This window comes from Blennius ocellaris (assembly GCF_963422515.1).
Source record: "Blennius ocellaris genome assembly, chromosome: 19".
Lineage (NCBI taxonomy): Eukaryota > Metazoa > Chordata > Actinopteri > Blenniiformes > Blenniidae > Blennius > Blennius ocellaris.
Window position 1 is genome coordinate 16949865 of NC_137668.1, and position 15343 is coordinate 16965207.

Here is a 15343-nt window from a genome sequence, read left to right on the forward strand (position 1 = left end):
AGATAGATAGATAGATAGATAGATAGATAAATAGATAGATAGATAGATAGATAGATAGATCAATGACAAGTTTAAAATACACTCAAACACCCTTAAATAATAAACAGGATGTGAATAGTACTGTGGTGATATTGTCAAAAACACATTCATTTGTACGTGTTCTTGTCGGTATTTGTTAAGATTAGCAGGCTGACTAACATAACACAAACATCTGGTCTGTCTTCAGTCCAACAAAAAAATGAGGAGGCAGGAGGTGCCAACAAGGGTAATTATCCTTCCATCTTCTGTGCTGCTTTATCTGGGTCACGATGACGGGACAATCGAACTGATCTCAGTTAACAATGAGTGAAGGCAGGTAAGTTCCCCAGTCCATTACAAGGAGAAAAAAACCCCCATAGAAACAAACTATCATACACACTTAGAATAACTCCTACAGGTAATTGTCTTTTGGACAGTGGGAGGAAAGTGAAATACCCGGAGAAAGCACTTGTGGATAACACAAAATCCACCCAGGCGGGACGCAGCCTGTACTCAACTACAATGTCCTCCATATGAGGCGAGAGTCCTAATCAGCACACCATTGTGCAGCCAGTTGGTAATTTCAACTGTGTATTGGAAGCTCAGACTGGACCAAAAACATAAAACATGATGGCAGTGCTTGAAATATAAATGAAATACAGCAGAAACTTGGCTGAAAACCAATTTGTAACATAACCATTACGGTTACTCATGAAATGTCAACGTATTGACTGAGATCGTATGACAGTATTGACCTGGTTGGTGGGCCTGATGTTTTTTTTTAGCATGGCTGAAACACTTAATCTTCAATTTGAAGGGAAACTGATTCGGTCAAGAGACTTACAGCCTTATAATCAAAGCCTGTATTGAGGCCAAGTACACAGAGTTAGTGGAGCCAATTTATAAACCCAATCACCTTCACTAATGTCTGATTCCATTTTCTAAAAGGTTCCAGCCTGTGTCATATGAAAAACAACTGCTTTCACGTTGTGGGCATTTTAACAGATCTCGCATTACAAAGCTGTAAATCTGATAAATGAATCTGTTATTACAAAAAAAATAAATAAAGCAGCAATTTTTTTTGCCTTTTTGCAGATTAATGAACAGGATAAAGAAAGAAGATTTTTTTTAAAGTCACACGATTTTTCTCTATTATTTCTTCCTGTCAGTGCACTGAATGTTTGACATTTCTATTATGTTTTGATCGTTTCAAAGACAAAAATAGTCAAGCTGAGCTGTATGCAGCTGTGTTGTTTTGTATTCAATCGATCCTTTTACTTTTGGATTTACAGGTGTTTCGTAATGAGATTTAAGATTTACTACTTCTATGATTTGACTGAATGCAATCATAAATCAAACTACCAACCTTTTTTTTTTTTCATCTCGCGCTCATCTCACGTCTCCATGTTATATCTGTGCTCGAGTCTCTGCAGCTGCATTTTGACTAATCGTCCAAAGTATATCCTTTCATTGATTTTAACATGAACCAAAGGAAATGCCTGAAGTGAAGTCAATACCGTGCACAAAGGTGTGCAGCAAAGCACACGCCACTTTAATAAATAGCGGATGAATATGGTTGCCTTCTTCCTCTCCTGAATTGAAGGGGTTTATTTCTTGACCTCGACAGGTTGGGATGAAATTATGCAGGCAGCTGGAGCTCTGCTTGAGATATGAGAGGAGATTGAAAAGTTGCAAGGGACAGTGCCGGGTCTGGTGGTGTCTAAAAAAAATGCTTACTGAGCATTTGTGTCAAACTGTGGATAATGCAGTGACAGGAGCAGGAAGATGTGGGACACAAAGTTCCAACTAACTTGACAGATGCTGGCTCATTGTTCAACTATGAGACAGAATAACACTGGCAAGCATTCATTACTCCAAATGACACAGCGACCTTATTTATAAAGAGTGGGTGAGGTGATGATTCACTTGATGGGACACATGCTTTTAAAGTGCAAGCCACGAAAAAAGAGCCATGCAGGATAAAAGAGGCTTAAACAACTTAATTATTCAGTTGCAGCTCCTTGCTGTTGTGACGGGATGTGATACTGAAAATCTCTTGAAACTGTGATTAATAGTCAGCTTGGGTTTTGAATCAAAGACAGTTTCTCCACTCTGACTTCAAACTGCTTATTATCAACCCACTGAGTCTGAGAGGTGCCCAGAGCCTGACAGCAAATACATCCTATAATTAAAATATTAATGAGAGGCTGTGTTTATGTTCTTCAAGAAAGAAAAAACTGATTTGTTTTGATCCAGCTGAGTGGACATGAAGTATTAATTCTAGGTGCATATTTGCCTCTCAAACTTCTCATCGGTCACACTGACAAGGTGTACATCTACAAGCTCAATAAAACCCTCACAACCTGCGTCCTCTGCACTATTACACATTCCACACACCTGATATCCAGCTACGCTTGTGAAGCAGCATATTGTTATCTAAATTGTATTGCTGCTAGGTAATTAGAAAACTTCCAACAAAGTCTGACCAGAATCAGAAGAAAGCAGAACTTTATGTGCTGCTCGAAAGCCTCCATATGCATGCCTTTGGACAGTTTATACATAAACTGTTACATCATAATAATCACATTTTAGGGGTTGTGATATTTACCGGTACATTTTACAGCTTTTCCAATTTAATTTATTTGTGTTTGATGTCCTAAAGAAGACAAATACCTATCTCTTTACATACTGAAGCCCTTTCATTCAAAGATGACTTTCAGGCACTTTCTTTGGATAATTCACTCAGCAAAAGAGCTCTCTCGGGATGCTCCCCAATCTGGGGAGGAAATGTGTCTATCGGGGGAAGTGACAGCTGCTTTTATAATGTTGTTTTGTTTTGTCTTTGAAGTGCTTTTTGTCTATTTAATATGGATTCGGTGGTTCTCAAAGTGTGGGACATTTCTCCCCAGGGAGATCTAAAAGTAAAGAGCCAAAGAGCTTCAGGGAGGGAGGGTTGCCACAACAGAAAATATAGGGTGGTCAGGGGGGTTGCTTCTTGTCCAAAATCCTTCTTTGAATTATTATGAAATAGAATAAGTAGAGGACAAAACTATCGATTATTGGGGAGTACACATATCTTTATCACTGAATTTTCTATAAGTGAAATGGGGAAAATTGAAATTAGGTGCAAAGCCACAAGTGTCACAGTTACATTTGCAGACTATACATAAAGACCTGCCACATTTCAGTTTACAAGCCTCTGAGTGGCATTTGAATAGTGAGGTTTGCTCTCCTTCGCAACAGCCCAACAACAATATTTTAAAAGATCAAAAAAAGGAAGTTAATTGGAGACCCAGAACTGCCTGAAGCTATGAATGTGAGCGTTTGGATGGGTCTCTGAACATTTGTTTGAACATTTTTATTGAGCAGTTTCTTGATTTTATTCATATGCAGGCTGACTTGTGGAGATCAATATCTCACTCTGTGGACCACAAGGTGTACCACATAAATGATACATAAATAATTAAAATGTTAATTATCAAACTTAATTAACATTTTTGCTGGTGATAAGCTGCTACTTTGCTACAAGTGTGGTATATTGCATTTCTCCTGTGCACTAAAATCCTGCACAATACACTGTTTACACTAATGATGAGAAAGACTTTATTCAAAGACCTCAAGCATGTCTGTGGCATTTTAATTCGAGTGTATCCAGTGTTTGTGAACATGTGAAACTGTTGTGATGCATGTCCAGATATTTTTACTGCTACTGACTGCCACTGACTCACCCTGGGAGAACACAGCTGAGGATAAAAACTGAAACAAGGAGGAGTGCTCTTTAACAATTGATGTTTGGGAATGAGGCCACCCCACTGAAAAAGCTCAGTTTTGTCTGGAGAAACTGGCACTATCTGAGACTGAAGAGCTGCAACTTGTGAGAATCAACACACCTGATGACACCACGGGACAATGATTTGTTCTGAGAGATATGATGTGATTTCCCAAGATGAGGCATAGATAATCAAACCTACGTGTAATGCTTAACTTGCTATTTCTTTCACAGACTGAAGACTGTGAGGTGCTGAGGTCACGCAATAATGATTCTTTCCTCTGAGTGGGATGCCCCATCGTCTTCCCCCACCCCCAGCTAATAGCCTTGATGCACCTTCAGCCATGTGTCAGCAGAACACACTTTTAATGGTTCTCAAAACACAATGCTGCACTGAGTACTGCAAACCCACTGTGAGTCCGGGACAAGTCTGACACAAGTCTTCCATTGGCAGGGCAACGGCACCCTCACTCAGCTCATGCCCCAGTAAATACAATCAAAACTGTTTTCTAGTCCAAATTGGTCTGAGAATTCCTTCCTGGTTCATGAAGAAGGCAACATCAATTTTATTTTACTTTTTCTTTTCAGGAAAGACACCCTGTGCAAAGTTCATGCTTATTCACTGGACACAGAGTTAAACCTTCATTAGGGAAAGTAAATGCATTCATTGGACAAACCATTTACTTTCATGTCCCCAGATGATGCTCCAGGGAGCAATTAAAAAAGTGGATTTGCAAGTGCTTTTACAAAGCTGTTTCAAAGGCACGTGCCTTAAGCAAAGTTGCACAGCACTAGGAAATGTAATCACTCGCTCCCAACACATGTTTATTATGCAGTCCATCACTCAATTCTTGTCTAATTTCTATTTCAGGTTTCGGTTTTCTTGGAATAAGTATATGCCAACACAATGATGATTAAATACTAGGGATTATATATATATATATATATATATATATATATATATATATATATATATATATATATATATATATATATATAACACCTCTCATGAGACACATAAAAACCTCAACTCTAAAGAGGTAATAACCCTGACAAGGAAAAGTCAAGGACCCCTGTTTGTCTCATGATAAAGCCGAGATAAGGAGATGCAGAAATAGACGGAATTACTACAGGAGAGATAGGCAGTCAAGACCCGAAAATAACATGAACCCTGCGGGCATGTTTTCCTTCCCAGCGTGGTGTCTGGTTTACCATTGTACCCTGCTGTATTTAGACCAGGGCTCAGTCTGATGTCACTGCTGGGGGGACAGCTGCCCCCATCACAGCTTTACAGCTCCTCGTCTCGTCAGCTGATTGTTTTTCCTGGAAACTCACAAATATTGACCACAGAGATACCACACTGCACGCCGTTCGGAGAAAAGGCTCAGTTAGACCGAATAGCTGTGGGCATGACTGGGAGTCCACGGTGTGTCTTACCCATGGTGGCAGATCGGAGGTGGTGAGACCCAGCGGTGCACTGCGCTCCTCCTCCCCCTCGAAGAACGCCAGCGCACGGCTCAGGCGGCTGCGCTTCCCCGCGGTGTTCCTCTTCCACCAGAAGAAGATGACCAGTCCGATCAGCAGCCAGCTGAAACTGAACTCAAAATAGCCCAGCACGTAAATGGGGAAAATTAGCACAAATGTTTTGGCAACGTGCGCCCAGGTCTGGGTCAGCTCGCTGGTGGAGGACACCGGGGTGTCCTCGGGTGTGTTGCCCGCGGCGGCATGGGGAAAGTTGGGCTGCGCGGGGCTCGACGCCGTGTGTCCATTCTCCTTGGGGGAAGCGGGGCTTGTGGCGTTCGAGTGGGCTCCTCGGACAGCTGTCATGCTGTCTCTTGACATGTCTCTGTGGCCCCCCAGAGAGAGAGAGAGAGAGAGTTTCCAAACAGTCGAAACGCAGACGAGGTCGAGTCACACAGTTCCCAAGCGCTTCATCTGGAGAGACGCGGTTCTCACGTTGGCTCACCCGCACACCAGCCCATCGCCCCCTGGGTGGCCTTCGACATGGGCCGATTTAGTTCTGTCGATGGACAACATCTCCGGGAAGCATTGCGGTGATATAATCGGCCTGCAGTCCAGTCCTCAAATCCACACCTCTACTCACTGTGCCTATACGGGGAATGGTCATGTCCAAAAGACGCACGGCTCTCCAGTGGCTTGCGCTTCTGGTGCTGGACAAATAAACTATACAAGCACTGCCATCTGGTGCTGAGTGGTGGTAACCACAGAGCAACGTCTATCTATCTATCTATCTATCTATCTATCTATCTATCTATCTATCTATCTATCTATCTATCTATCTATCTATCTATCTATCTATCTATCTATCTATCTATCTATCTATCTATCTATCTATCTATCTATCTATGTACATTGTAGAGCAAACATTTTTCTCCGTTGACATACAAAAATAATGTTTCCATAACAATTGTAAGGTACATCTCTTTATTTCGAACATTTTACAAATAAAAGACAAGAAAACACAAATGCTACTACTACTACTGCGACTACTACTACTACTACTAATAATTATAATAAATAGAATAATGATAATATAGAAATATCTTATTATTAATCGTAACAACAATCACAATATCAATAATCAAGAAAATTAATCAATAAAATTAAATAATAAAAATCATTCATATGTCTGTAGGAACAGGCAGCGTCATCTGTCTGTCTGTCTGTCTGTCTGTCTGTCTGACTGTCTGTCTGTCTGTCTGTATATATATATATATATATTCATCAGGTTTATTGAAACAGACATACATATTATCTTGTAAATACTGCATGTCATAAAAAAAGAGAAAAACAAAGATTACTTCTACTACAGTAGATTTAGCAAATATTTCTACTCTGTTGATTAAACCTCTAAAACCAAGAGGAAAAATGTTGATGAACAAAGAAAAATCGTTCAGATTCGATTCCTCAGAAAACAGGTGAACAAAGACACCCACAACCGACATGCCATATGGATGAACGTTACGGTGTACAGTGGTTTAAAAAAGTTCAGGGTTGTATATTTATATAAAATAATGTCTTACATCGTTGCTACGGCAACTAACGTTTGACTACAGCGATGGTTCTTACTTCGATTAATAATCCTGTTGTCAGGCCGAATCGACGCGTCCTCCTTGGTTTCAGTCGGCCGCGCATGCGCAATGTGTACTGACCGTCATGGCGGAGTCGCTGCAAACAGACGAGCTCGCTTTATCCTCATAAGCAAATAGACATTAAAACATGCACACTGACAAGGTAAGTCCCTCTATATCAATTCTTTATGTGGATGATGTTGTTGTCAAACGGAGAGGACCAACGTTTTTTGTTTGGTTTCTGTACCGTGAAGTTCTGTGTATGTTGTGCCACTGAACCTCAGCAAATGTGGTAATTGAGTCAACACGATCGTCTGTTTGTGTAGAAATTAACTAAAGAAGACACGTGGAGACCTGCTGAATTAAGAAAATACATCAGGGTGAGATATTACCAGCTTCAAGCTGTGAGTCATCTGTCGTGAAGAAACAACTGACAATGTCGTCTTTTCTCAGGAGGGAGGACCCGGAGATGATTATATGAGGAGGCGAGGTGATGGTGAGAGAAAGTACCGTGGTGGGGAATCTACAGAGAGACAGCATAGAGATGAAGAAAAAGAGTCCAGGCGAGAAAAAGAGAGGCTCAGGGAGAGAAGAGATGACGAGAAGAAATATACAGAGCGAAGAAAAGACGGCTCACAAGACAGGAGAGGCGACAAGGGGAGAGACAGGGAAAAGGGAGGAGAAAGAGACAGGCTGGTGGGGGAAAGTAAGTATGTTGATGACTACAGAGAAAACAGAGATCGTAGACAAGACAGAGAAGAAAGGCACGATGGGGTGAGGGACAAGGAAAGACACAGAGACAAAGCGAAAGACAGACACAAGGAAGAGGGCAGGGACAATAGGAGGGAAGATGAAGACAAGGAAAGGAGGAGAGAGGAACGGGACAGAAAGCACAGGAGTGAGAGAGAGAGGCAAAAGCATGAGGAGATCAGAGACAGAAAAACAGACGAGACAGAGAAATATCACAGAGAGCGTAGAGATCATCATCGGGAGCAAGAACAGCATAGAAATGAGCACAAAGGAAAAGACAAAGAAATTCATGAGAGAGATGGAAACAGAAAGCATTCAGAACGGAATGAGGACAAAGGTAAGAAACCAAACAAAACAGCATTACACAGTTAGATTGACATGTTTACATGGTCAGAGCATCCATGTGTTGTATATGTCTGATTTTAGAGTACAACGAAGAACATAGGAAAAGTAAAGATGAGCTTGAAAGAAGGCATAGAGAAAGAAGACATCATGTGAGTATTATCTGTAACATTGTTCACAAATGTGCCGTGGTCGCTGTCAACAATTTTTTTTTTTTATTTTGGTGAAAATGAAAATCTTGGGGCTTTTCATTCTTTTCAGGATGAGAAACGGAGAAACAGTAGTGAAAGAGAGCGTGTTGACAAGGAGAGAAGGCACAGAGATGATCAGGATGTCGAAAGAACACACAGAGAAAGGAGACACAGAGAGGATGGCGACCACGAAAGAAAACATAGAGACGAAGAGGACCAAACAAGAAAGCACAGAGAAAGGAGACACAAAGAGGACGGTGACCAAAACAGAAAACATAGGGAAAGCAGACACAGAGAGGAAGGCGACCAAGAAAGAAAACATCAAGAGAGGAAACACAGAGAAGAAGAGGACCAAGAAAGAAAACCCAGAGAAAGGAGGCACAGGGTGGAGGAAGAGCATCAAGAGAGGAGAGCTAGAAAAGAGGAAAAGGACCATGTCAGAAATCACCCTGATAGAGCCAGCTCTACAAAATCCTCATCTGACATACAGACGAAACCAGAGATGGATCTGATAGAGACAGAGGTTCGTGGCCCCGTAAAATCTTTTCCACCTTCGTAACAGTGATAATTTTCTCCACATGTCACTTTCACCATCTAGGGTGTTGATATAGTTTCTGACCATTGGACATATGTTGTGAAAGATGAAGGAGACGCATAAGAGTCTGTATGACGCTCACTTTAGTCTCCCGGCTTATAACCTTCTGGGAAAACACCCACTCTTGCATGATGGTGTTTTTTTTCTTACTTCCTTTTAAGACTCCTCCTTTTTTGCCTTTTGATTGCATCTACAGGAAGTCAAAGATAGAGATTTGGCTGAGCAAGAATATGAATATGAAGATGATTTTGAGGTAAGAATCTAGCCATTTATATAAAATTGGAAACATCATTCCTTGTTTTGCTATTTTTTTTCATCTTTCATCCCTGTTTTCATTAAACATCAATTTGTTTGTACTTTTGTTACATTTGCATGCTCTAATCGATGTGTTTACAGAAAGTGGTGAGTAGACATCATTTTCATAAGTGCATTTGTTTTTATTAATTCAAGATGAGGTTATATATAACTGTTTTCTTATTGTATGTATCAAATGATGGATTGTATTTCTCTTCTTGAAGGATTATGAAGAGGACTTTGAGGAAATGGATGAGAGTGCAAATGAGGGCGATGAAGAGCGGGAGGAGATCACAGTTCAGCAGAGAAAGGAGATTGAAGCCATTCAACAGGCCATTGATGAGGAGAATGAGAGAGTTGGAACGGCTCAGTCTCGACAAAGCACAAGCAGAGAGGAGGAAGAGGAACCTAAATTGTCCAAAGGTACAGTGTTTCCATATCTAAATCACTTGGCCTCATAGATTGACTTCCTGTTGGAGGACACAAAACAACAAACTCCTGAATACTACTTCAATATGGTGGCATATGTAAATCATCATCACTGCTCTGTTTTCAGGTTCTGAAAAGAACCAGAGTGGATCCTCCCAACGTGGAAGGTTTATCGACTTTGTTGCTGCTAAGAAGCGTGAAGTCAGCAACAAGGTTGCCATAAAACAGAAGTAGGTCATGTTACCCCCCCTCCAAACCCCCCCCCCCCCAAAAAAAAAACCGCGATGTGGATATTTTGAATTATACGGGACGTTTCTCACGTGTTTGAGTTTGTTGGATGTATATGCCGGACAATACTGTTACTGTAAGGTTTAGGTCAAGTATCACTCTGCTTATTTGATATTAATAGTACATATTTTCACTAAACACAGGAAGCGAAGTACAGAGCTGCTTCGTCTAATAGATTTGGATTTCTCCACCACGTTCTCCCTCTTGGATTTGCCACCTGTCAGTGAATATGACATGTACATCAGGAAATTTGGAACTGCAAACACCAAACAGGTCAGTGCGTTTTGTTTTCTTCTGATATATTTCCTTATTGCTGGAACTTAAAGCAAACAAGAAACTTGAACCGAAATGACACGTTGGAACATCTTCCCCAGGCTTATGTCCAGTGTAATGAGGACAATGCAGACCGAGACATCCAGACAGAGGACATAGAAATGTGTGAGAAGTGGACGCAGCATCCACCAGGATATAATGGGGCGTGTGGAGGTAAGATACCAATAACGGGATTCTGAGAATATTGTGGTGTGTGCAAGGTGACTTTAATAAATGCATTTGGCATTTCTTCACAGATCCAAACTTCACTCAGGAAGCACGAAACAAAGCCGCAAGTGAACTGAACTTTGACTCACAGCGTCTAACATCTTTTTTACGCTCAGCCTCACAGGTTCTTTTCTTCTTCTTTTTTTTTTTTTACACAAAGTTCCATCTTGGACTGTCTTTGTCTCAGTATTGATTCCGCTTGTCTTTGTTGTGGCTTTATTAAGGTCATGGTGGTCCTGTTGGAAGAAGACCAAGCTGAGAGAAACTCGATGAGAAAAGTGAAAACTCAAAAAGACACCCTGTCTTTTAGCGACGGAAGTCTGCAACTCAACACAAAATGGCCTTTTCTTTACGGTGAAAAGTCAAAACCTTAAAAATGTTCTCCGACGATGAATGATCTACTCTAAAAGTAGCACGCCAACGCACAGGCGCGGTCGTCACTTTCTCTCTGTCACTTGCAGGTCGTCAGGTTAGCCTGCTGCACTTCTCTCAGGTCCAGAGACACACCATGATGTCTGTCCACATGCCCACAACTAAGCCCAGCGCAGTGCGTCTGGACAGCTGCTCTATCATCTGCATCTGGAACATCTGGGAGCCGTCCAGACCTCAGAAGATTCTGGTCTATGAATCTGAGGTGAAGCAGAGATTTCCTGGTTTTATTTCCAGTTTGAGATAGTAACACCACCATTTTATTAATCTATGAAAGGAAATTGCAGTGCAATGGGATCTTTTCGGTTTTGCTGAATAGATAAGAAAAAAGAATGAAAAATGGAATAATTCTCTTAAAACACAATGTTTCTTTTGAATGAAACCTTAGAACAATTTCTATTGAAACCAAGCCTTCCCAGGCAGAGAACACTAACTCCCCGTAATGGTTGTGTTTGCAGGTCCAGTGTTGCTGTTTCAGCCCTGGAAAGGCCACATTGGTGTTTGCAGGCACGTCGGTCGGCTCTGTGGCACTCTGGGACCTCAGGGAGCCGGCGAGCAGCCACCGTCGCTTAAAGATAGGAGAGGAGGAGTGGACCTTCAGACACCCCACTTTCTCCACTGGTTTGTCATTTTACCTTGAAGTGCCATGGAGAGGAATCTTTTTTTTTTATGGCTCACCTTCAACACTGCACGCAAATCATGTGCCCACAAAGTTTTTTTTCCTTCGCTTTTATGCTGAGACTGTAAAACCTCTTAATTCCTCACATGGCGTTACATATTCCACTCTTTGTACAATGATTCCACGAATGTGAATGTCATCCCTCTATGTTGTAAACATGCTTACTAATGGTTCTCTGCCCACTAAGGTGTCCTCTGACATGCCTCTCTAAAGATCAAAGGCCATTTTCTTACCCGACATTCATCCTGATCCTCTCTTGTCACTTTGTCAACACAGATGCGGTGATGCCTGGCCTGGGCCATTTTTCATCCGTGACATCTGTAGAAGTCGTCCCCTCTCCAGTAGCTGAGGGCCTGAGTCCCGAGGTCCCGCTTTTAGCATCTGAGGAGGGTAGGGAGACACTGTGTGAACACCTTGTGTACCATGTGCCAAATGTTGTTGGTTTTTGTCCGTTGAGTTTATATTTACATCAGAGTTTTCTGTTTCATAATCCAGAGTCAGCGGGGTTGTCATTCCAGCTGGCTTCTCTGGATGAAAGCGGGGCTTTACATTTTTGGGTAGGTTTCATAACATCCTACATATCTGTGGAGAGTTTAGAAACGTTTTTAGTCTCGGCGTGTCTTCCAATTCAAAAAGACACTTCTGTCAATCACTATTCAAGATTTACCTGGAAGCGTATGAGGGAGCCATAATGTTTTCTCGTCAAATATGTCAAATTAATGTAGTAATCAATATGTTTTTCTTTAGTCGTGTCAGCAGAAATATTTGATAACATCCCAACTACAGCTCGCAACTAATACATTTGGTACTACTACCAATAGTAGTGCTACTACTTATTACTACTACTACCACCATCACTACTACTCCAATAGTGCCAATATTATTACTACTTTTGCTATGACGAATAATACTAAAAGTACTTATAATGTTAACTGTATTACTACAACTATAATCACTACTACAACTACCACTGTTATTTGGACTAGAGAGTGTTCTTCTAAACTCAGACATTAGGTGTTTTGCATTTGAAGGTGTGTGAGAAGGCATTTTGAAGTGTTTTTCTAGAGGGCAAAAATCAATGCCCAATATGAGCGGCTGTGCAGAAGCTGACTCTTTATTCAATATCGAAACAAAATAAGAGCAGTTTTGTGGTTTGTTACTGAGATTCCCATGTTTGTTTTCTGTTCATCCAGAGGTCATCACGTTCCTCATCGTTCAATCTACTATTACTCACAGTCCAGACCCAACATAACACTGCCAACACATTCCATGCTCTGCAATGCCACTGTTAAAAACTGTTTCCCTCCCACACGAGTTTGCACCTGCTGCACATCAGCTGGGGTTTGTCTCTAGGAACTTTGTTCTCTCATGACTACATGTTCACACCCAAATAATTCAGTAGAATTGATAAACACACCAATTACAAATAGACTATGGATTCAACTATTATTACAATAATAATAATAATAATAATAATAATGAAAAATAACACATTGTATTTTTGTATCATACTTTTCATTTAAAAAATGTCAAAGTGCTACAACCACACGGTAAAAAAAAGATACGGCACAAACACTTGAAATTACACATTTAAAAAAAGAGTCCTCAAAGAAAGTTAAAAGCCTCTTTAAAAAGAAAAGTCTTGATTATCACAGCTACTACTTCGCCCTCGATCCACTCTATTGACGTTGATGGACTTGTGTGATTTCCTCTGTGTCCATTAGGTGGTAGTGGAACTCCCAAAAGGCAATGAGGCCGGCTCTCCAACGGATTTAGGTAACGCAGTCACGTTTCAGAGCATTCCCATCTCTTTGCAAGCACGTGCTCCTCTTTCTCACACATACGGTTACTCCTTTCAGCCTCTTCTCCTTCTCCCTCCTTTTCCTTCCAGGGCTCCGGCCTGGGGGCAAAGTGAAGTTGCTTCACAGCTCCTTTCTCCTCACCGCTGAGAGGTGAGACTGATTAATAGCTTGCAATGTTCATCAGTCACTGCCAGCCTCCTCGCTCAAAATACCCCACAATGTCTTTTTCCAGTGGAACACAGCTGCTCTGGCGCGGTCATACGATCCTGTTTGTTACTCTCTGCACGCTGGTGTTTTTGTCACTGCCACATCTGATGGGAACATATACGTGTGGTGTGAATGTGTCGCAGAGTCGTGTTCCCCTGTTGCACAGTTTGTTTTTGGCTGGGAATGTGCTAACCTTTAATCTCTGAGTTTGGCAACGTTTTTCCCTCCCCAATCACCCTCAGAGCCTCGCCTCGAGATGCAGTGAAAGCAGGGCCGTTACAGACCCTGCTGTTAAAATTCCATCCAACAGACTCCAATCATTTTTTTATTGGCACAAATATGGTGAGTGCAATTTGTGTAATTTGTTTTAATAAATCACCTCTATTATATCTCTAGGACACAAGGCTCTTGTTTCTGACAAGGTGTCATGATCCTTTCTGTTTAGGGTGTGGTCAACCACGGAACAAGTCACGGTTTGAAGGCTCCCCCAAAGTTTTACAGGTTTCATGAGGTTGAAGTCCGACCTGTTGATGTCAGCTCGATCCACTTTTCTCCTTTTAAGCCAAATTTGTTCCTGGTGAGCATGCTTGCGTTTGAATTTTAAATGCTTTGGGAAATGTACATTTACTGCGTGCTGTAAATATCTCAATAGCTCTTGATTCTGAAATGTTTGTGCACTTTTGCGGTACTCTTTTTCTCCCCTGTCTCTAGGTGGGCTGTGAGGACGGCAGCATCAGGCTGCACGCTGTCAGCCACGAGCAGCCTGTGGCGGAGTGGATGAACAGCACATCTGGTGAGCCCGTGGTCTCTCTTCAGTGGGCATCAACCAGGCCGACAGTCTTCTGTGTGCTCGACGCAGCATCGAATCTCCACATATGGGACTTATTAAGAAATGACTCTGAGCCTGTGGTCACTGAGAGAGCGGACGCTGATCGGTAGTAAAAGACACATTAGTGATGGATGTGATCATTTTAGATTTGTTTGATTGTTTGTTGATTGGCGTTGTCTGTTCACAGGGTGACGACTATGGCTGTGTTTGGAGATTCGGGACAGCAGAACACTTATTCAGGAATAGCATTGGCACATGAGTCAGGAAAAATAGAAATGCAGTATTTCTCCAGAAATTTCACTGTTTCCAGCCCTGCAGAGGAGGACAAGTTGGAGAGTCTGATGGCTGAACCCTTCTGAAACACTTCAACTTGAACTGCTGCATTTAGATTTTGATCATTTTGTATATTTATGTAGATGTGATATTTATATTTTTTCATACTAATAGATATATGACAAATTGCAAGAACAAAGTTAGTGTAATGTAGCTAAATACCAAAAAAATCCTGCACAGAGATCCATACATTTATCTGTAAAATTCATTATATGAAACATCCGTATATGTTTGCTGATATTTCTATTTTCTGTTTGATATACATGTTTGTATGTTGATCACAAGTTCAATTGTCATACAATAAAGTAAAAAAAATAAATAATTGTGTATGGGCGGTGCTGAGCTGATTATGTGTGTCACTGACTTCCTGTACGTTGATTATAGAATACAATTATATACATTGTCAGAAACTACAAAATGTTGGTACAAGGTAATCCAGTTACATTAATATACAAATACCTTGTGATTGTCAAATGTTTTTCAACAACATCTTAACGAGTTTCTTTTTGGTTTTTTTTTAACTTGCGTTTAAGTTTTGCCACCGTGTGCGTGGCCACGCGACCTGTTGCCTAGCAACAATCACTGGCTCCCCACAAAGAGCAAACTTTAAGCACTGCGACAGAATTTATTTTGTTTTAATCTGGAGTATTGGCGAGAAAAAAAAGACACAAACCTACTTAGGGAGCCTGTATAACGTTGGTTCACTCGTATTGCACATGGATACCTGCGTATTTTCAACTTTGTAGAGGACATTAA

The 15343-nt window shown here is 41.2% G+C and overlaps 2 protein-coding genes and 1 long non-coding RNA gene across 5 annotated transcripts in view; 1 reads left to right on the plus strand and 2 right to left on the minus strand.

The window, feature by feature from the left end:
- Positions 1-5891, minus strand: part of esyt2b (extended synaptotagmin-like protein 2b) — a 39840-nt gene extending 33949 nt beyond the window's left edge. For all 3 annotated transcript variants that reach the window (XM_080515088.1, XM_080515087.1, XM_080515086.1), the window contains exons 1-2: positions 5744-5891; positions 5225-5633 (exon numbers count right to left, since the gene is read on the minus strand). In XM_080515088.1, the coding sequence (XP_080371214.1) occupies positions 5225-5633; positions 5744-5793 (459 nt within the window). In that variant the 5' untranslated portion in view covers positions 5794-5891. The remainder of the gene's footprint in view (positions 1-5224; positions 5634-5743) is intronic.
- Positions 5892-6955: 1064 nt separating this feature from the next.
- dync2i1 (dynein 2 intermediate chain 1) lies at positions 6956-14764 on the plus strand. The gene is made up of 22 exons (XM_080514779.1): positions 6956-7042; positions 7206-7259; positions 7333-7966; positions 8056-8123; positions 8233-8685; positions 8954-9010; positions 9276-9474; positions 9608-9710; positions 9912-10041; positions 10143-10254; positions 10338-10432; positions 10533-10662; positions 10770-10942; positions 11196-11358; positions 11693-11806; positions 11912-11973; positions 13141-13192; positions 13308-13368; positions 13668-13767; positions 13871-14002; positions 14137-14360; positions 14442-14764. Exons 1-22 carry the CDS (start codon positions 7028-7030, stop codon positions 14611-14613), a joined length of 3303 nt encoding a protein of 1100 aa, XP_080370905.1. The 5' UTR covers positions 6956-7027; the 3' UTR covers positions 14614-14764.
- LOC308143849 lies at positions 11688-13355 on the minus strand. Its single transcript, XR_013937036.1, has 3 exons — positions 13261-13355; positions 11885-11998; positions 11688-11797 (listed from the first exon to the last, which is right to left on the minus strand). It is a non-coding gene; the product is annotated as an uncharacterized lncRNA (long non-coding RNA).
- Positions 14765-15343: the final 579 nt, after the last annotated feature.

Coding starts and splice junctions, on each gene's coding strand:
- dync2i1 (XM_080514779.1), top strand. Junction 10,255..10,337: donor ATATAATGGGGCGTGTGGAG/GTAAGATACCAA, acceptor ATTTCTTCACAG/ATCCAAACTTCACTCAGGAA. Junction 14,003..14,136: donor TTAAGCCAAATTTGTTCCTG/GTGAGCATGCTT, acceptor CCCTGTCTCTAG/GTGGGCTGTGAGGACGGCAG.